At 39.5% G+C, this 21,466-nt stretch overlaps 1 protein-coding gene across 1 annotated transcript; it reads right to left on the bottom strand.

Moving 5' to 3' along the window:
- Positions 1-1,228: 1,228 nt before the first annotated feature.
- On the bottom strand, positions 1,229-18,954 carry glra4a (glycine receptor, alpha 4a). Its single transcript, XM_034137495.1, has 8 exons — positions 18,648-18,954; positions 16,999-17,066; positions 15,493-15,716; positions 13,453-13,535; positions 9,333-9,470; positions 8,364-8,578; positions 6,649-6,798; positions 1,229-1,528 (listed from the first exon to the last, which is right to left on the bottom strand). Exons 1-8 carry the CDS (start codon positions 18,952-18,954, stop codon positions 1,229-1,231), a joined length of 1,485 nt encoding a protein of 494 aa, XP_033993386.1.
- Positions 18,955-21,466: the final 2,512 nt, after the last annotated feature.

Here is a 21,466-nt window from a genome sequence, read left to right as displayed (position 1 = left end):
CAAAAGGACAGTAGGCTCTCTGCCTCTCTGAATTAATTGTCATTAGCAGTGGAACACCAAGCCCTTTTCAAACTCATTAGTTGATAAAACAACCCTCTGATTTCCCATTAAAAAAAAAAACCCATTCGTCCTCCCTCGCTGGCGATGCTCCCCCTCCACCGCAACCCTGCATTTCCACACCTTCAAAGTCACTCCTGAGACTGGGAAAGAAATAGCAGCTCCACAATTTGTCCAGATTCTTCCCAGATTTGAATCGAAGTGTAACGGCTAACAATTAGAGCCATGATAACAAAGCTTTACAGAGACCCAGGACTACTGATGGTGACTGATTGCTTATTTTGCATTATGCAAAATATACAATTTGCTTTATTGTAGCGTTTGATTTCCACTTTGGGTTAAAGTGTTTTCCTTACCTCTTGGGATTTTGAGCTGATGGAGTCTATTAAGGACTGAAATAGAAAAGTAATTGTATGTGATGCAGTTATTCTGTGACTGTATTTCACAACCCCTGCATCAATTTTCAGAGTAATCATTCGGATCTTCAGCTTAAAGAGAAAACAAATCATTTCTGTTTCCTGGCAGAATAACAATTTATTTAAATTTAGACAAAAGGAAATACATATTTGTGCTTTGTGCAGTTTAATGAACAGCTTTTGTTAATATACACTTTATACACTGTATATATTTATATATATATAATCTTAATTGTATTATCATCACTTATTGAATATGAATAAATATCAAAGACCCATTCCTCCCCCCGCACCAATTCGTAACCATAAGATATTCTAAAGGTGTAAAAAAATCCCTTTTAATCTTTTTCAAATTTTCAAAAACATTCAAAGATACGCATTGCAAAATTCAAGTCAGTATATCTCATTCAGCCAGGATCAACATCAGGTCTCATCATCTCATACAAAGGTCATGAACCCACAAGTACCAGCAGTGATTTGTCTCTGTTGTAATGCGGATGAATCAAACCAAGACAGGAACGCGAGAATCACAAACGACACCAGTCTGAATCCACGCAGCTTAACCTTGTCTTTCCGCTTAATCACTCTTCTTCTGAGATCCTGAAAACACACCTGAGCACAACGTTTTTTTAGCAATGGTTTTAAGAAGCAGGGATGCCTCTTTACACATTTCCTCATTGTAATGTAGATCTGACAGGCAGTTTTGGTTCAGAGAAAGAAAGAAAATGTAATAACTGGGGTCGTCAGAGAGCGTTCTACAAATTTGCATGGATGTCCTCGTGTCGCAGCACTTTATAGGTGATCCAGTAGAAGATGTTGAATATGAGGAAGCTCAAGGGAAACACGGCTCTGGATATGGTGTCAATACGTTTGGCCCGGTCCACAAAACGCTTGTGAAGTACCTCGCCGTCGTAGACGGTGACTGGAGGGGGAGGGGGCGGCGGCGGGGGGGTGAACACAGTCTCCACAACGTTGCCATCCTTGTTCTGCAGGCAGTGACCCAGTCCATAACCCCGGAAGTAATAACCACGGCTGTCCCTCACCAGTTCCTCCTCCTGTGGAGTCAAGCATAGGGAAAACAGATTGGCCTCTGACTGTGGACAAACATTAGCTTACAGCTTTTCACATTTGCTCTCAGTGGCTGATTCCCAAATGTTTTTGTGATGAGCAGCACAAAAAGGCAGCAGAGTGCAACAGAGTGAGATCATTCGCACACAAAAAAGAAGCAAGAAAATGTTCACTTCAGGGAGAAATAATCTTAGATACAGTAGATGATGTGTCAGTGATGACCCCAGATTGTGCCTCTCTTGTGTTACCATTAAAGTACATTCATAGTAAGCATCTGTTTCTCTGAATAAGAGAAGCGTGGAAATGTTTGACACATGACACGCATGGTCGTCCTACAGCATAAAGTTACAAATCCTCAAAAGCTTTTCTAACCATGTGGATAAAGAAAATATTGCATTGTGATACAATAAATCCTCTTTTATTTTGGTACATCGCACACAAATATTAGCACATCTTTTTGTATGTAAATATAAATTAGCTGTAAGTAAATTCTTTGCTAAATTAAAAACAGATAATGACTTTAAAATATTTGGATCATGTATAAACTAAGCATGTTAGTCTATGTAAATGCTGCCAGGAAATAAAGGCACCATTTAAGAAATGGGTAAAAACAATAGTTTCTTATGCAACAAGTGGTTTGGAGAGTTGTGGTGAGAAAAGTGTGTCGTTCAAGGACCTTCTGGGTTTTTCAATCATATTATGGTAATACGTGAGAGGCACAAACTGACCCTAGCCTCGGATGGACTCTCTTCCCAACAGGCTTTCTGAAGTTGAAATGACACAAAGAGGGACATTGGAGGGCATAATCATTAGAAGGAAGAAAGAAAATATTTTTTACGGGAGTTAATCAAGAAATTCACCCCTGTCTCTCCTTTCAGGCTCCTTTCAAAGTTGCAGAATGATAGACCTTTCAAAATGCCTATTAATAAAAAGTCATGACCTCAACCTCTCCAAAAAAACTTGCACTTGGCATTATGTTTGATGAATGGCAGGGCATTTTTCTTTTTCTTTTAAGAGAGAATATTAATAGACATGCAGTTTAACTCTGACAGCCCTCTGACACTTTGAGAGATTCACTTTAGCAGGGGAAAGGGAAGATGTGGGATCTAAATTGGATTATTAGTAGTGCCCCAAAAACTCTGATCCCTGTGTCCTCCGTCTTCTGTGTCTCTCTCACTGACCCCGGCGGTTCTCTGGTTCTCGGCTGAACTTCACATCTCGGTGCCGGACAGACTTGGCAGTGAGACACTACCAGCACCTGTCAAAAGTCCAATGCTACTTATGTATTTCACACTTGTCTCCACCTGTCTGGTCCTGCACAATGTATTCATTTTGTACTTTAAAAACTTCCCAGACTTCTGAACCCTCCCAACTGCCCTTTACCCCGCACCTTCACTTAGCTAAAGACTTAGTAGTTTACTTCCTATCCTGTAAACTCCTCCTCCTAGTTGAATGCTCGTGATTCATTTCAGAGTTTAAAACTATCTGTTGCACCACCAAACAGAGGGGTAGAGAGTTGTGGCCCTTCTAGGATAGCTTAAGTATCCCTCCTACTCCTTTCTAAACGATACAGTACATCATGTGCTAAAGTCTAATGGTGCGTTTCTCTAAAGATAATAGGTGCTCCCAGCAGCAGCTACACACTTTGTGATTTGTTGGCATAAGATCAGCTGAGACTGATTATTCTCCACAGAGCACAAAGTGTTTTTAAGTTACTGTGGAGGTGGCTGTTTACACAGAGTGCTCATTCACAATGCAATCACTTTATTATGAATTGTAAAAGTAATCGCTATAGCATTTGAGGAAAAATACCTTTTCTTTGCCTGTATAAATGTATACCACTGTCATGTCTGTGTGGTTTGTATATATCGACTTAGCTAGGCATAAAGACGGCTAGAAAAACCGCTAGCCTGTGCCTGTCCAAATGTTACAAAGATAGTTATGTTTTTTAACTTCAGTTTTGCAAAAATAATGATATGTTGGTGAACTTTAGAGGTGCTGGTAGGTGAATATTGTTTTTCTCTTGACAGAACCTGGCTATCTCTTACTTCAGTTTCTAGCATTTATGCTAAGCTAACCGGCTAGCCAGTTGCTGGATGTATATTCATATTTATCGCAGAAGAGTGTATCAATGTGTTTTATCTTAACGCTGCAGGGAGGTGGAGAAATCTATTTCCCAAATGTAATTCTTGGTGAATTGCTGTTTTAAAAAAAATAAAACAAGTAAATTATTTAAATGAAAACAGTAATAAAAGCCAACATTCTTGGGGATTGTCCTGAACAAAAGCAGATTACAAGTTTGACATGAAAAAACAAGGGAAGAGGAAGGAATGCATGACTTTACATTTGAGTTAAAAACAGGTTAAACATTGGAAAGGAATTAAGGGCAAGAAGTTAGTAGTGTTTGTATTAAGGGGCAGAAGGTCAGAAATGGAGGGCTTGGAGGTGAGATCAGCACAAAGCGGGTTGGGATGTAGGAGAACATTTCAGGATATATTCAGGTCTGAAGTGAAAGTTGAATGACACAATCAATTTGGAGGACTGGGGGCATGAAATAATATTCGGTTTGAAGGTCTTGGGTTGACATGGGGTTTAATTTTTTACCCTGGCACAGGCGCTGCAGTGCTGATTCAGGTTCCTGTAGGTTGAGCCGTTACCTGGGAGGTCATTCACTTTCCGCAACGACTCAACACTCCCATGCTGACTGGCAAACATCTCCATTGGAAAGCAAGGTAGACAAATTGAAGCAAGAGTTATTGCTCCTTATTTCACCTTTTAGTTTTGAAACAATAGTTTTGAAACAAGAGTTTTCTCCTGTAAGATAAATCGTTGAATTATAATCAGATTTGGACATGGGCCTTCACATTTAGCTGGGAACAAGAAATCCCCCTGCTTCATTAAATGTAAAACCTACCTGTGCCATGCCAACAATAAAGTAATTAAAGGTGCAAACATCACATTCAAACAACAAACTCAAGCAGGCCCTCTCAGCTTTTAATTAAAGAGGGGCTGTGAGTGTGATAATACAGGACATTATCTGCGGCTGTTCGACTAGGGAACTGGCTTTGAAGACGAATAAAGAATCCTCAAGGAGACAGTTCAAGTTATTTCTGTAAAGACTATAAATGGAAGCTCTATTTTTCAGATTTTGTTATTTCAAAGGCTTGACATTTTGGCTTAGAGAGCACCAAAGATGCCAAACACAAAGCTGAATGTGCATTGATTGAACCTGGTCAGTCTGGGATTTGTACACTCCATCAGATTCCCAAACTCCCTCTCTTACAACACACCGGCTCATGTGTCAATACCCCTCAAATGGATAGTTTGTGACCTCAAAGTCCTGAGTGGGAGTAATTGTGCATCTGATGTGGACCATAGAAGTAGAGAGTCATTTTCTCTCTCCTGTATCGATGCATGAGGGCAGACTGCCCGTAAGTCTGCTGGAGTCTTCTTCCTCGTCTACAGGGAACTTTGCCATGAGTCTGGGGAGCTGCCCAGCCACTGAGCTGTTTAATGGGATTCTCAAGATGTCTCTTCTGTTCCTCTTGAGACAAACATTTCTGTGTCAAACTAGGTCTCTCAGTTCTCTGTGCTAGTGCTTATATTTGTCAACTGACACGCTTGGCTTTGAGGATTGTCAAGATATGGATCAAATTGAGGAAACGTATTATGTTTGGTTGATTCAAAAATAAAAAGGGATGTTTAAAGTGACACAGTGACTATATGTACCTAGTAAGATTTATGTTTTTATTTTAATTTTAACGTGATGACCTCCCTCCAACATGGCAACCAAAACATTATTCTTACATTAGTTTGATTAATACATTTATTTAACAGGTGCCATGATCAACCCAAACCAATAAGCTGTAAAGCCTATTTACGTCTGTGGTCCCTGGGCAGGTAGATATTAAAAACAATACAGTACATTACAATTGAATAAAAGCAATACCGTTTGCATAATTAACAAACTATATATACACTTATTTTTCAAGGTACATTTTTTAAGGGCTTTAGTGCATGCCTTAAGTTAAAGTACAAATTAATAATTTGAAGAGTTATAGTATTTAAAGAAATACCAGTATCTTAAGAAAGTGGTTAGTGCTCACTTTCTTGTCATATAAACTAATTGAAGCAGATAGTATTGTATTACACACAGGCAGTTGAATAGTGTCAGACTGACAACAGGTCTAAAGGTGTTATAGTGTTGCGTGTGAATGCAGGGTGAGTGTTTTTCTCTGTGGTTGATGTGATAGGCTGATGCTTTTGAATGTAGTGACGGAGAGAAAGAGAAAGGATCAACAAGACTTTGCTCAGGTCAGTGCTCACTATGGAAACGAGCTGAACAGAAATGAGCCGATCTGCCTCATGAAATATGACAGCCAGCTGTAGCGTGCTGATGTTGTCAGTTCCTGAATATACTGCGTCCCACAATAACAAGAGGCATAAGTCAATGTTATAGAGGCTGACAGGGAGTGTGTGTGTGTGTGTGCATACGTTCTCCTCATGCTTTCTTTGATAGAATCTGCCACAATGTACGTGTGTTTAAGTGTGTGTGTAACAGAGTTGGATGAAGTAAGGAAGTAAAAGGGGTACACATTGTAGAAATACTGGATATAACTCAAAGTTATACTGTACATTTAAAATCTTGTTTAAGTTACCTATGAGCTACTACCAAAAGTAAAAAGAAATGATTACGCACAGCGGCCACTTTCAGCATAATGTAATTGATTGGACTCAAAGTAATTGATTCTTTTTTGTTGTGATCATGTTGCAGCTGGTAAAGAAGTAGCTTTTTAAAAACTATATTTACTGACAGGTAGCTGGGGAATTTTAATATAATATCTGTAGTTAAATAAAAAGGACAACATTCCCCTTTGAATAGCAGGGGGGTAGTATAAAGCAGCAGGAAATGGAAAATCTGTAAAGTAAAAATTGTACATTACTTGAGTAAATGCACTTAGTTACTGTCCATCACTGTGTGTAAGCATGCTTTAGTCTGTGTTTGTGTGTGTGCTCAACATGCTTACTTTGATAGAATCTGCCACAATGTGTGTGTGTGTGTTTGAGCATGCTTAAGCTTTTGTGTGTGTGTGTGATATACACTTACTATTCTTTGCTGCCGCTGCCTTTTCCTCAGCCTGATGAACTCCTTGTGTTGCCTTGACACAAAGTTAACTGCTGCGTACTCCAGCAGGGCAGCAAACACAAACAGGAGGCACACCGCCATCCAAATATCAATGGCCTTCACATAGGACACCTGGGAAACACACAAGGTCACAGAGTCATCAACAGCCAATCAATGAGGCTATAACGGATAATCCATGGCTTCTTCACAATCTACCCATTCCTCAGTTTAGGCACGTAATGACATACATCTTTGGGAGGGTCTATATGTGTAATGAGTCTGTGGGATGGGGGCAGTTGACACATAGCCATGAGACAGGTTGCATGGCTCGAGACTTGAGGGGAGCCCCGTGCGGTCATGAGAGTTGAGATGTCACAGCCAATCAGCATTGCCCACTGAGCACGTATTGTGTGGAAACTTCACACAATTGAGCAGCAGTTTTCTCAGTTACATGTGAAAGTGGAGAGGAAAACCCCGGCCTAATGACAAATCAGAAGGGATAAACTCCGGGAACATCTCAGCTGTGTTTTAATCAATACTTCCACTACATTTAAATCTCATACTTGAACTGTCACAAAAGATATATATTTAAAATATATACATTTTATTTTTGTTCAAAAGTCATCGCTTTGGGTATTTCTACAAAATATTAAATAATGGAAAGTACAATTATTTATATTGCACTGTTTTATTTAATAATAATAATCTCGTTGTTTTTTTATATTTAATTTAAGCCCTTTCTTCTATTGTTACACTTAAAAACCACATTTTATTTTTCACATTTTAGGCAGTTTTGGTTAACACTTGAAAAGTAATCAAATGAAATAACTTGCATTGATACAATTATTTAAATTGTTACATTGCTTACATTTAAACAGGATAACTTGTGATCTGAAACCTATTATAACCTTTCTAACGCTGTTGGTAATGTAGACAAGCAGGAAGTGCTGCTGCTATGCTTTTTGCTCTGATATTGAATGTCAGTTAAACTGTTGGCCAGTCCTCGATCATCAAGGTAATCTATTGTTGTTGTTCATTTTTAGCCAATCAGGAAAAAGTGTTCACCTCCCTGCTGATCTAATATAGCCTGTCTTTCCCCTGACCTTCTCCCCGGGGATCTGGGAGTCCTTCACGTCTTTCACGTGCCAGCGTCCTCAGCCCACCTGGCACTTGTTTATCTGATCCCTCATAAATCTCTTGCCTTGTCCAAAATTAGAAATTGCCTCGTGCACAGTCAGCATTTCATGACTTTACGCGCTTTCATAGCAGATCCTCTTTTTCCAAAGCTCCTTCCAAATGCCTAATTTACCAAACTCATGTAGATGCAACCAGTTTACCATTCGCAATCCTCAGTAATCCATTGTCTGTCTGTCACTTGTTTCATGGAGGATTTGGATCGGGCTTGTCAGGAATTATCAGTAACAAATGGTAACGTCATTTCTAAATCAAGTATCACTTCTTGGGGGATATTTTTAGCGATGAGCAAGAAATGCCTTGAATATCACAACATAATCTTTTAAAACTGTGTAATTAATTAAAATAAAACTATATTCACAGCCTCAACGCTAATTCATACCCATCATGGGGCATCTTGGTTCTTCCTGTCCAGTTTGCAGTGAAAGCTATCCACAAGCAATGTCACCTACTGTATTAGTAACAAACCATCATATATCTTGATAAACCATCTTCAGACTCACCTTGGGCAGAGAGGCTCTCGAACCGGAGCTCTGCGTGGTCATCGTCAGTACGGTGGTGATGCCCAGACCCACTCGAGCAGGTGCAGCGTCCATGTTTATCCAGAAAGACACCCATGAGAGGATGACGATGAGGAGGGAGGGGATGTACATCTGGATCAAGTAGTAGCCCATTTGACGCTCCAGGTGGAACTTCACCTCAATGCAGGTGAATTTACCTGAAGATGCATGACATTGGACATTCAACTGTTTAAAGAGAAGTTGTGTATTACTCTGTTCATCCATTTGGATAAAGGCACTTGCAAATGAAAAAATAATGTAGATGCATAATTAAGATATTGAATTAAGATACATTTTGGTTAAAGAGGACATATGTTGCTTATTTCCATGTTCAATATTGGATTTTGTGATTCTATGATAACATGTTTTTGACAAGAACATGCTTTAATGTTCAAAAAACACATTACTCTTCTCATTTGATCAGTCTTTATATACATATACGGTTTAAACCGCTATGTTTTGGCACCTGTCTCTTTAACCCACTATCCTCCTGTCAAAACACATTCTGCTCTGATTCGCTTGTGAGAAAATCCTGGCGAACCTTTGTGTAATAGTTCTAAAGCTCTGGAAATACTCAGATAAGGGGCGGTATATCCTGCATGTGACATATAGGAAGAAGAGCCAAATCTGAATGGCTTGTTGAATCTATTTTGGACTGAGGCAGCCCACACGTTCTTATTTAACAGCAAGCACTGAAAAGCAAATGTCCCCTTTTTTTTTTACCCGACAGCAAGAAACAGTTAAATCACAACAAGAGCAAAGAGTTTACAGTGTTCAAGTTTTTGTAGTTGATCAATCTATATTGCATACCCAACTTCTTCAACATGCCTCAGCATACAAAACAAGCCCCAGCACTTCATTTCAATGTGTGTTTCCAGCTTCTCAACACTGTATATGGAGTGTATTATGTACCTGTGTTGTAGGACTTAGTGCAGTAGCCCAAATCCATCTCCTCTTTTAGCACAAACTGGGGGAGGGTGAGATCGTCAGCCACCTGAACGGGGTTTTCAGACAGCCACTCAAAGATCAAGTCATTCATGGTGTAACCAACTGAAAAGAGAACAGAGGAGATAGAGAAGTTATTTCAACGAGGGAAAAATAGTAAGACATTTCGTTATTCTTTCATGAAAGCTCAGATATACATTTGATATGGTATGACTTCTCCTTGTGTTCTTATTTCCATGGATATTGCACATTAAAGAACAATTCTGGCATACCTTGGTTCATTCATTTTTCAACATTACTTCGAAGAGGAGAGAATGAGATGCTCTTCATTATTTAGACAGTCTCTTATATACCAGATTTCAGACATGACACATCTTTATATTACCGCCTAAATGTTACAGCTCAGATTCCAATAATATTTTAGGAAGTGATGCATTTTACTTGCAGCTGCAGGCCATCAATCTCAACATTGTATTGACATTTCAGCAACGGTTCTACAGTACAAGTACACATCAAAATTAAGCTGTATATGTGTTTGCTGACCATGAACAGGAAATGCATCTCACACCAGGAATAACATTTCGTATTGCTGTATTGTCAGCATCGGACAATTTATGTTTTGTCCTGTGGCTGCTAAATCCTTAGAACCGTTACAAGGTGTGTTTGTATTTTGTAAATTGTGTAACTTGCTGCTGTTAAATACCATCAAACTATGTGCAATATGTGCTATATGTGCAATATATACATTATATACATATGCCATTAATAACTGTGTAATATATACCTGGCTGCTAAATCCCAAGAACTGTTACAGGATTTGTAATTTGAAAAGTATTTTTTCTTTAGTTTTATTAGTTTTATTATATTTTTATTATATCATAACTTAGTACTTTTTTTAACATATGTAACATTAAGCTGTATGTGGCTCTTTCCTGCTGAAACAATGCAAATTTCCCCTCTGTGGGACTAATAAAGGTATTCTGATTCTGATATATTTCAAGGTATTGCACAGTACCAAGTGCACTACTGCACCACAACTAGCACAACCTTGCCATTCGCTAATGAGACCCAGAGAGAAAGAGAGAATGCACTTTTGAAGATTGTGGTGATATAATGTCGCTTTTGCCCATCTGTCCAGCTACCAGCTATAGCCTCTGCCATCACGTTTGTCACAGTAAAGGTCACCCAGCACAGATCCAGTCATGTTGTTGTGGTTGCTTGAAGGTTACAGAGTAAAGGGGGACATGAGGAGCATATCTGCTTGTGACAGTGGGAGATATTGTATACTGAGATGATTAGTGCATGTTGAACTGGTGATGTTCAAACTGGAATGGCATTTAATGTTTTTATTTTTGCAAGTTGAATACACAGTTTAGTAAACCACTCAGAATAAGACGATAATTATTTAGCTTCCACACACGGTTGCTTTTTTTTTTAGAGGGTTGCACTCCTCCTTCTCACAGCTACCTTATTACAGTATATTAAAAATGCATGCCACATGCAACAACAATGCAGCATTTCTTGTACATCTGAATAATACCGATGTCCACTGGGACCCTTAGGGCTGTGAAACCAAGGCATCAATTATTCAAGATGTTATACTCCATCCTGCCAACACGCCAGGAAAAACCACACTTATCACAGGTTCACTGTCATTCACACATCCTGCACAATAAGAACAGGAAATAACCCTGCTTTTCTAAGATAATGAAAAGCTATTTTGCCGGCCTCCGACTACAGCTAAGAGGCGTCAAATTTAATTGGCATTTTAGGTTCAATACAATGAAAGTCATGAGGTATAATGTCTGGAATATCTCAGCAGGGCAGACTAATGACTGTTAGTAACATGCCATTTTTCTTTTCATGGTAAAAAGCTGTTCACCTAATGAAAGCCACGTCCTTCACGGTGATGCTTCACATAGTAAGGTTTGCTTTTTACTTATGGTGTAAGTTACAAAGTGGATTTATGGTTATTGGACGCTAATGGCTCAGGGCAAAGCGAAGTGGTAAAGGCTGCATATATAAGCCTTTGATGTGTCGTATAAATAGACTCAACAATACGATTCTGCCTTATTCTCTCCTTATAAGCCCGTGGCTTCAAAGGCCAGAAAAGAAGATTGGCCTTGGCTCTCTTAAACCCCAAAGATGACTCTCCTCTTTTCATTATTTTTTTCAATCACCCGCCTCTCTCGCGCTTTCTCATTTTTCCACAGCTCCAGTTGTGGCAGTAAAACCTATAATATCGTCTTAACACTGAGCTCTAGCCAAGGTGATCACACCCTTGGGTGGTGTACTGGCGCTTGTCAACACAAGGCCAAGTGTCCTCACCAAGCCTTTAATCAGGAATGATTACGCCTCCTTTAATGGCAGTGTGATGTGATACACCCAGCACATGCACACACATGGCCGCTCCAGCATTTGTCACAAGTCGTCTCCCTTACTTTCCTAAAGGGTCAAATGTATTTATATTTTTGTTTTTACGCTGGCTGACGTACGTTGTGCGCTACATTTATTGGATTTTTTATCAGTTTGTCCATTAATTTGCAGAAATAAATCATGCTGCCTCCTGCACAAAGAGGGGCTAACTAGTTCTTTACAAACCAATAACTCTTGTTCCTCGTTGAATCAGATAAGGACCTAGGTAGGTAGGTACCAGTATTCAGCTTGACTTATTTATTTGTGAGAAATGCTTCTGAAAAGGTGCAGTGACTTCATGGTACGAGTACTCCTTCTGTTTCCTCCTTTTTGCTACAAGTTCTTTTGTCCCTATGACTGGAATGTAGGTCACCTCTAGTCACAGCGGCTGGGTCACATATAATAAAAGGGACACAAAATTGAAGTTTTATTATTTATATCCTGGAAATTGGTTTCATGAGGGCAGATGCTATCTCTGCTAAAGGCAAGGGAAGACTGAAAGGGAAGAACATTATTCGTCCCCCACATTTTTATCACTGTAATAACATTTTATAAGGTTTCAAATGCCTTTTTGTACATTTCTTCAACAGCGGAGTTTTAATACATGTGCTGTAAATATGAACAAAAATGGTAAACGGTGGACTTTTTTTTTAAAAGCCACCTATTTTTTGCAACACGAAAACGATGACAAATATGTTTTATTTTCAGAGTGCCATTGAAGAGCGAGCCAGCTGCATATCATATGGGAATGTTGTGTAGGTGAAAGATGTCCAGATGTATACTTGATAATCAAGAGCTTCTAAGAGTCGTGAAAATGCCCCAAAATGCACTGCAACTCTTCAGAAGCCTGCAAGGATGACTGTTGAAATACTTAACCATTGGATAAAATGAGGGCAAATGTTTTTAAGATACAGTAAAAAATCTATTTAATCATTTTAATTTGCAATAAAACAAAGGAATTAATACATTCAGTTGAAGAGGTTCTGTTGATTTACATTTTGGGTAAACAATTTTCATTCAATGGTCGCTTGGACTGTCAAGACCAATACGGTCATGTGATGCAGAGACTCAACATCATTGTTCATTTAGGCAGTACGCAGAATATACTGTACAGTACGTTTATATTCATTTCAGTCTGTCTCTGGCTCGCTCAAAGTTTAAAGCTGACTTCTGACAAAATGTGAACCTCTCAACATTATGTTTTACCCTTTAAAGTTAAAATAAGAGAAAAGCCTGTGTTTGCTGTGGACTGCCAACAACAACCCTCTGATAGATAAGTGTCTAGTGCTTTTACATGGTGGGGGAAACTCTCAACAATTGATGTGCTCATTTCACAATATAATGTAGTGTGAAATACACCTTGGTGTTAGAAGTCATGCTGCGTTATGTAGGAAATAAACTAGTTAGCCAGACATCTTTGCATCTTAGATTGCAGCAGATAAACCTGCAAAGTTTAATCGATTCACTATTTATTCTGAATCTTTGTTTTTTGAGAACAAATGAGATGTAATAAGATAACAGGGAACCTTCACATGGACATTTATATTCATGATACAGTTCCCATCTCTTGAAATATAGCAAGATAGCCAGGAAAAGGTACAAATCAGGAAGAAGGTGGAAAACAAAAAGGGATGTGAGACGAGTGGAAGAGGAAATAAAGAAGAAAACTCACAGCTTTCAAGCTGCATTGTACAGGTCTGAATGTCCATTGGGAAATTCTTCAAGTCCATAGGGCAGGACAGGACAAGAGTCAGCCTGAGATAGAAAACACAGATTGGAAGAGAAAAGAGGAGCAACAAGGGATGTCAAAAGGCAGGAAAAGGAAAAGACACAAGGTCAAATGATGGGTTAACATATTACAGTGAATCAGTGCCAAGCTGCTTTTGTTTTTCAAATAGGAGTAATGCGTTTGTGTATAATTCAAAAAGAGTAGAATGGGAAACATATTGAGTTGCTCTACCATTTGATTCCTAGCAGCACCAAAGTAATGGCAAAGTAATTGGCGTAGGCATCCCTACATTTATTTGTTGTGGTGTTGATGCATTAAGCCTTCAAAAGAATCCTCAGAGAACAGAGAGAGGGAGCTATTTAGGAGTCTGTTCGGGGGGAAACTGTGTAATTACCTGCTGTAATGCGTCGCCCAGAGGCGAGACAAGAGCTGCGAGCAGTATACACAAAGGCACCCATTTGCTACTGTGTTATGATGACACAATATCCTTCACCAGCTCAAGAACAAACCACAAATACCCAAGTGATTGATTATCCTAACACTGGATTCATTGTGTCATGGTTTTAATCCACACAAAGATGTTTGATCCATAATTACAAAACATAGTTGGTAACCGAATCTATAGCATGCAGTAAATCAGTGGAATGAGGTATCTGTATTTGCAACAGGATTCATGTATTATGTCTTGTTCCCAAAGCAAGAGAGATATAATAAGTTCTGTTAACACAAAATAAAATAATATATAAAATATTAGCTTTGAAAACCTCTTGAGACCCGGAAGGAAATGATTATAATTATTATTGTTCTTTAAATCATTTCGTAGAGTAATTAAGTTAAGAGTTATTGGGAAGTTGGAAATGGCTGATGATTGTATAATGTTATTTATTCATGTTGGACAATCAATATCAGGTCAAACTTTCTTCATAATATGGTAATATTAAGATTTGGCATGATTTAGTAATACTAAATAAATTTTTATTTTTACCACATTCTCATCTCATTGAATATGGAAAACAATGTTAACACATATTAAACAAATCTGCTCTTCTGCCTGCCTCTCTTTCCTCTGTTCTCCTGACAGCTCAATGTCGAGCTCTCCTTCAATAATCTTTTTATCCAAATATTTACGGCCCCTGGTCAAAGGAAAGAAACATGTGGAGAGTGTCGGGAGGGTTAAAAAAACAAAACAAGAAAAGCACTCGCAAGGGGGCTTCCATAGAGGTGTTAAATTACTGATCTTATCAACAAAATGACCAGTCTAGACCTAAAACAATATGTTACACTTGATTTCATCCTTGAAAAGTGCAAATACTAAGGATGCTCAACCAATTGTTTGCACATTTGTATGTCCTCGTGTTGGTTTGGTTACATTTCCAATATTAATCAGTTTAAAGTTGCAATATTATAATTATTGTGACATACAAGCAGGAACTACAAAGGTGAGATTTCCTCCCACAGTATGTTATGGTTTCTATAAGCCAATTGTAAAAAATGACATTCATTTAACAAACAGACTTTGAGGTCACACACTTCCCACTTCACATTTACATCTCCTTTATCCATGCCTTCACCCGTTCAGCATTTCGTTGACCTGTGGAAGGTGCAGTGGGGCTTCTGTGATTGGCAATTCAATTGTTGAAATAATTCTGGTCATGAGGTCGTGTACGAGTGGGATTTGCACTACTTTCCTCACTTTATTTGACAGAAATGATCCCAAAAAGAGCCCTCTAAAATAACACAAACCGAGTTTATTCCACTTTAGTCACTAGTTTCATGTTGGTCTTATACATTAAAATGCAGACGTATTTAAAAGCTTAGCAATATTTGTCATAGTGGCTTCAGAAGCTGGTTTACACAAATGTTAATTGAACATTTTCCCCGGAGCCTTTCTGAGTAAAACAATCATATGTATACCTAAGCAGTTGGAATATGCAGTTTTTGACACTTCATACAGCAGCTACAGTACATCTTATCTTTAGTTACCTAATGCTGTACAGAACGCTGCCATCTTGGAAAATCCGTAGCAGCTTGTTATCAGTAGTGACCTCGTGGAAATTGGCTCCTTTCTCGTTTGCAAAGAATAAATCAGGTTTCCAGATAGAATCCAACATGGATGGATCCAGGTCCAGGGAGTCGTCTGGGTATTCGCTGTACGCCAGACGAGGGTCGTTCCAATTTTGCCGTAGAAATACATTAAGCCTGTAATCCTGTGGAAGAACGTATACCATCAGTGATGTTGCAGTACACACAGACAGCTTAGAAGTGGATCTTTCTGTACATTTCCGAAGTTCTGTGGATGTTCTGTTACTGCTCAAGATTGGAGTCCTTTCTATCCGACCATACATTTAAGATGACTGAAGCGGTTATACTCAAAGATAAAACCATGATGGAACTTTGAAAATCCCCCTTACTACGATGGAATATCACCTTTAAGTCTAAATATACAAAAAATGTGCAATGATATAATTCATACAATACAGAAATACACTCTGACATTGCAGCACCATGATAAGGTATGCTGTGCACAATGAAAAGTTATTGTAGGAAGATTTGAAACGAACTAATGTTTTCAAGATTTTTTATTTGAGTTTCTAAGACAGTGAGGATGTACTTCAAAACGCAGATGCAAAAATGTTTACATATCTCCCGATGACATTGACTGGTGTAAGCACTAGAGTTATGGCAGATGATTCATATTTGTAGTGTAACTCTCAGTGGTTCAGAATAATAAAGGCATTACTCTCTTTGAAAAGCCCATGCATGAACATATTCATAACTGATTGAATGATGGTGCACTGTTTGTTGGAGCATTGCATCCATGAGCTGCTGGTGAGCAGAGGGTTGGCAATGCGAGGGACGAGTGCAAAACACAATCAGCCCTGCCCGCAGCCAGCATACATGAGTAATTAAATTAGAATTCTAATCTCTGCAATTAATTCAGAATTCATCTTTGGGCTTTGCACATCGTTTCCTCTCTTGCTCGTTCACTTCATTGCTCAGAATAAAAAGCATGCTTCACCAGCGCGTGCATTGACATCATTAGAGTTGTCGTTCTGTGGGCTGTCCTGCTGGAGGTCTGACCCTCTGGGCCTCCCTCAGACGTCCTTAAACAGTTCTCTACTGTATTGTGCTGACCCAGCAGCTATAACGCTGTAAACGCAGACTGGAGGACAGCCTTTTTCTCCCTGAACCCCTCGTCCTCTCTCCCATACCCCCTTTCATCCATTTGATCAATTTTTCATTTTAATTGCGGAGTGGACAGTTCATTATCTGCATGTCAGTGACCCATTGGTCTCTGAAGGTTGCACTGTTATGCTCCAGGAAACACAGATATGAGAGAATGGCTTCAGCACTGAGTGGATTAGCAAAGAAGTTGGAAAGAAAGAGGAGGTGCTAAATACAGTTAAACCATTATCCCTTCTTTTAGAAGAAAACACATTTGTCCGTCTAACATATGTTAAGCATTTGAAATCTCTATGGTTTTCTTACCATTGTAGTTTCTGTGATGGACCCAAAGCTGTTGATGAAGATATTACAGGTGACATTCACAGCTGGGCCTGGGGAAACAAAAAACAAGACTGAATGTATACATGTTTTCCATCAGAGGGGATTCATGAGATTATAAAATGACCTTTGATATTTTACATCTCCTTTTTGCTTTTTACCATTTACATCAGATTCATTGTTATTTTCATCCTAAGCAGTCATTTTGGCTGAACATGTTGCTGTTGAAGAGCCTGTTCATTAAAGGCACCCGTTTGTTCAAGCATTTTTTGAAGGGTAATTACATCCAAAATAAATCTCTGACATTAAGTGAAACCAACATTTCAAGAAGATGATTCATACTTAAATGACAGATACATTTTAGAGATCCATCTTCCCGCATTCTGATAAAATCATTAGTTTACAACACTGACATTACGTTATTGAAATAAAATGATTATGCTACTCATTTACCAGATTTGACCAAAACAATGAACTTTTCCCTACTAAAGTGCTTTCATTGCCAGAACACATATTTTCATTCTGTGAGGTCCTCCTTCCCAGTCGGGCACGGAGGGAGAGATGTATAATATGCTGCGTGAGGTAGAAGGGACAGGTGCGTGCTGGAGCTCTGAGACGATGGGAAGTCAGTTTTTGTCGTTTGGCTCATTGGTTTTGCCTGCTCATCAACACAGTCAGCAGTTGGAGCAGCAGCTGTGACAGCTCATGCAGGCGATGAAGATACTTTGTTATCCTTGGCGCACAATTGCTTTTAAAATGTTCAATTGTCAAAAACCATACCGCTCCTTGGTCGTAACTTTGCCAAATCCAAACTCAAAGCAAAGACCTAATCTAATCAATCGAGATAACTTACAGAGTATAACATTATCCATCACGTTTAAGTTCAGCTGAAATCGCATTTAATCATGATTTCTTTTTTGTCAATAAATCAAGTCAAATTGTGTTTTGGATATATTGTTTTCATCATGTTTAATGTGCAACAACTAATAAGCTATCTAAGCTTCAAACTATACAAGGCAAAACTAAGAAGCACCATCAGGAAACTGAAATATATATATATTTTTTAAATGCCCTTCTGGTTTGTAATTTTTCTAAAAAAGACAGGCATTTGGCTGCAGTTCAGCTGATTTTATCCCAATGTCAGACTTTAAAATCCCCTCACACTTGTGCTAGTACAAAAAAGTAGCAATTCCTTTACTGGTTTAAAAAACATTACCAGTAAACATGCTTCAGGCAGCAATTATATTTCCTTCAGAACATAATTGGGAGACAGGGTTGCAGGGTGCTTCTGCTGCGTAGTATAATATATTATGTCTCTTAATTAAGCCAACATCAAACAACAAAGTATCCAATTAACAGTTTGTGGTGACGGCCAGCTGTTAGGTTGAACAGTTCTGTGTAAAATCCAAACATGCTGAAAATGTGGACAAGCTGATGCAATATTTATGTCCTGGAAAGCTAGAAATCTTAGAAAAATATAAGCCTTTCTGACAAAAAAGTATACAGCACATACACAGGAGAATGGTCAGATGTGGAGATTTCGCAGCCCAGATCCACTGGTCTTTTATTTTCTAGTGCTTTTGGTGCTATGGATTTGATTTTCTTCAGGGCTACTGTGAGGGCATGTTCTCTACCTTTGAAGTTGGGTCTGATGCGGGCATCATATCCTGATGTTCTCCCCATGAGCTTGTCCAGGAAGTCAGAAGGCGACAGCTGTGGTCCTGCCCTGCTGGGGGGCTTTATCTCCTCCTTACAGGAGCTCAGTCTGACCCAGGGAGGGAGAGAGAGTGGGAAAAATAAGACGACAAAGAAAAGGGAGAAGATTTGAGAAACAGCAGAGGAGTGTGTGTATATATGAGAGGTACCAGTGGGGGTGGTGGTAAAAAAAACAATGAGAATCCAACAGAGTGAGGAGCCAACAGCAATAACCAAGTCAGTCATCAGCAAAAAATACCCAGCGGTGGGTGAGGAAATGAGTGTGAAAAATGACGATGGATGGCTTGCCTCGGCTGGCAACAAAAATATTACCTATTTCACATCATGTCTGACAGTTATTGGTTGTTAGGCCCTAACTACAGAGAAGCAAAAGAGAAGCAGAGGTAAACTTGTCCGTCTCCTGTGCTTCCCACGGCTCGTGGCTTAGCTGGCGTAAGGCCTGATAGATTGATGACTCAATTGTAATGCTCTGAATGTCACACCGGGGGGAGGAAGGAGTTGATACAAGCTCCAGTGAGGCTCAGGAGCCACTGCAAGGGATAATCAACAGGTCACAGTGAAGGTAAAGAGGGGAAGTGAGACAGAAAGAAGACTGGGGCAACAAGAAAAATGTTCTATAAGGTTTATAATGAATGTGATTTCTCACCAGCCCCTGCTGTAGCTCAGCTGATTGCACCACATGCTTTTGATACAATTGTTAACAGTTCACAATCTGTCATGATCTGTAACTACCCAGTACAGATGGCTGGTTCAGTCCCCTCCGAGGCACAGATTTGCTGGTGCTCTGTGCTCTTACAGTATGAGTGTGTAGCCACTGATCCACCAAATTCTACAGCCTCTTAGCTGTATTTAAAGTCATATAAACCGCATTGTCAGGGGCTTCAGGATCGGGTCTTTAAGGAGGGTATTTTTTGGGACGTCAAGCAGCAGCTTTTATTTAACTCTTTAGTGCAACATTTCACTTATTCATATTACAATTTCAACGTTTATAGGGATGTTGAGCCTGCTGCACAGCTGACATCAACCAACTTAAAGGGGACCTATCATGCAAAATGCACTTTTGTACGTCTTTTATACATGAATATGTGTCCCCGGTGTTCCAGGGAACTCACCAAGTGTCAGAAAACACAACCCTCTCTCTTTTCCTCCATACCCAAATCTCTAAAAACGGGGCTGCAACGGATCTGATACAGACTGATCCAGATTTGAACATTCCTCTGACGTCAGGATGGAGGAGCTGACCTATCAGGGGAATGAGAGGTTGCCGTGGCATGGTAACAGCATGGTAACACAACGCTCGTAACTCGGCCCCCTCCTTTGCAGGGGGGCGTGGTCAGCTGCAGCCATGCAAAGACAGGGTGGAGGAGAGCAAAATGGAGCGAAATGAGGCATGGCTAAAATGCATGATCTGTTTGGTATTTTGAAAAAGAAAATGTATAAATATACCTTATATAGGTATGGCCCTACAATATATTATTCAAATATAGCATGATAGGTCCACTTTAATAATAATAATACATGGGATTTTTATAGCGCTTTTCCTAATGCTCAAAGACGTTTTACATAAAATCAGTGTGATACCTGAGTATGATAAGCATGTACTGTACCATGTTTATGTACTATACAAATCAAATGTAACTGCCATACATCCCAATAGTTATCATCGCTGAAGGTACATCTACTGTATGGCCAAAAAATAACAAAAGCATCCAGCACTTTGTTGATTTTCCCAGAGGAGCAGAGCACATATCTGGTCCTTTCTAACATTATAAAGCTCAACTCTCATCGGTCCCCTGACTCCACTCCACTGCTTCCAGCCAAAGTCCACTAGTTGTACAGTGTATTGGTCCTCCTTTCATGCCCCTCTCTCTCTTCCACTCACACAGTAACACACTCAAACAGGTACACAGATGGATTGATGCTCAGGCTCTTACGCTCTCAGTAAGCCATTGATAACAAACTGGCTGTCTTGAGGTTAGGTTTTTTTGACGGATCAACACAAAACAATAAAACATCTTGTTTGGTCTCAAGTGTGATTTTCTCTGACAAGCAGTCACAAGCTCTCAGGGAAAAATGATTGTGACCATAAACTGTGTAGTTTTGAAGATATATTAATAGAAAAAGAACAGGTCTGTAGCACAACTGGACGTTCAAGCAAAGATTTGTGAACGCATCAGCACAGCCTGCTGATGACTGAGCTGCATTATGACATTTATGGTGTCAAAATCATAAAGGGAGTTCACTTTAGTCAAATCATCATTCTTACAAATGCATAGCAAGTCTAACCCATAAGGCAAGGTTCATATCTATGATGTACTACATTCATGAGTCAGTGCTTGAAGTCAAAACTATTCATCAAAGCATGCACTGCCGGTGAAATGCAGCCTTGGTCTGTGGAGCCGTCTGTATGAGTAATTCCTTGTTGATGCAAATTCACAGTGATGAAACAACAGTATGATATTCCTCAGCTCCAAACCTATGCGCTCTTGATACTGATTCAACACAAGCATATAGAATGCATTTACATGATCAGATATGGTTCTAACATGTCATACGCAGGGCCGCCCCTCCCTACAGGCCGATCACGCAGACTGCGCGGGGCCTCACCTCGCGGAGGGGGCCTCATCTGAAGCGCAAATGCGGCGCACCTACGTGTAAGCGCGCCACAGTTTCGCCGCTGCGAGGCTCCACTAGCCACGTCCCCGTCGACGCTCGCGACACAGAGGGCCTCATCATA

The sequence above is a fragment of the Trematomus bernacchii genome, unplaced genomic scaffold, assembly GCF_902827165.1.
Source record: "Trematomus bernacchii unplaced genomic scaffold, fTreBer1.1, whole genome shotgun sequence".
Classification (NCBI taxonomy): Eukaryota; Metazoa; Chordata; class Actinopteri; order Perciformes; family Nototheniidae; genus Trematomus; species Trematomus bernacchii.
Note: the sequence above shows the minus strand (reverse complement) of the source record. Positions and strands in the feature narration are given on the sequence as shown.

What these genes read in the sequence shown, in the direction of transcription:
- glra4a (XM_034137495.1), bottom strand. Translation starts at nt 18,954, where the DNA reads ATGACTGACTTGGTTATTGCTGTTGGCTCCTCACTCTGTTGGATTCTC. An exon ending in CCATCACAGAAACTACAATG is followed by an intron (nt 15,717 to 16,998) that starts GTAAGAAAACCA and finishes GTTCTTCCACAG; the next exon opens with GATTACAGGCTTAATGTATT. An exon ending in CACTAAGTCCTACAACACAG is followed by an intron (nt 8,579 to 9,332) that starts GTACATAATACA and finishes ATGCATCTTCAG; the next exon opens with GTAAATTCACCTGCATTGAG.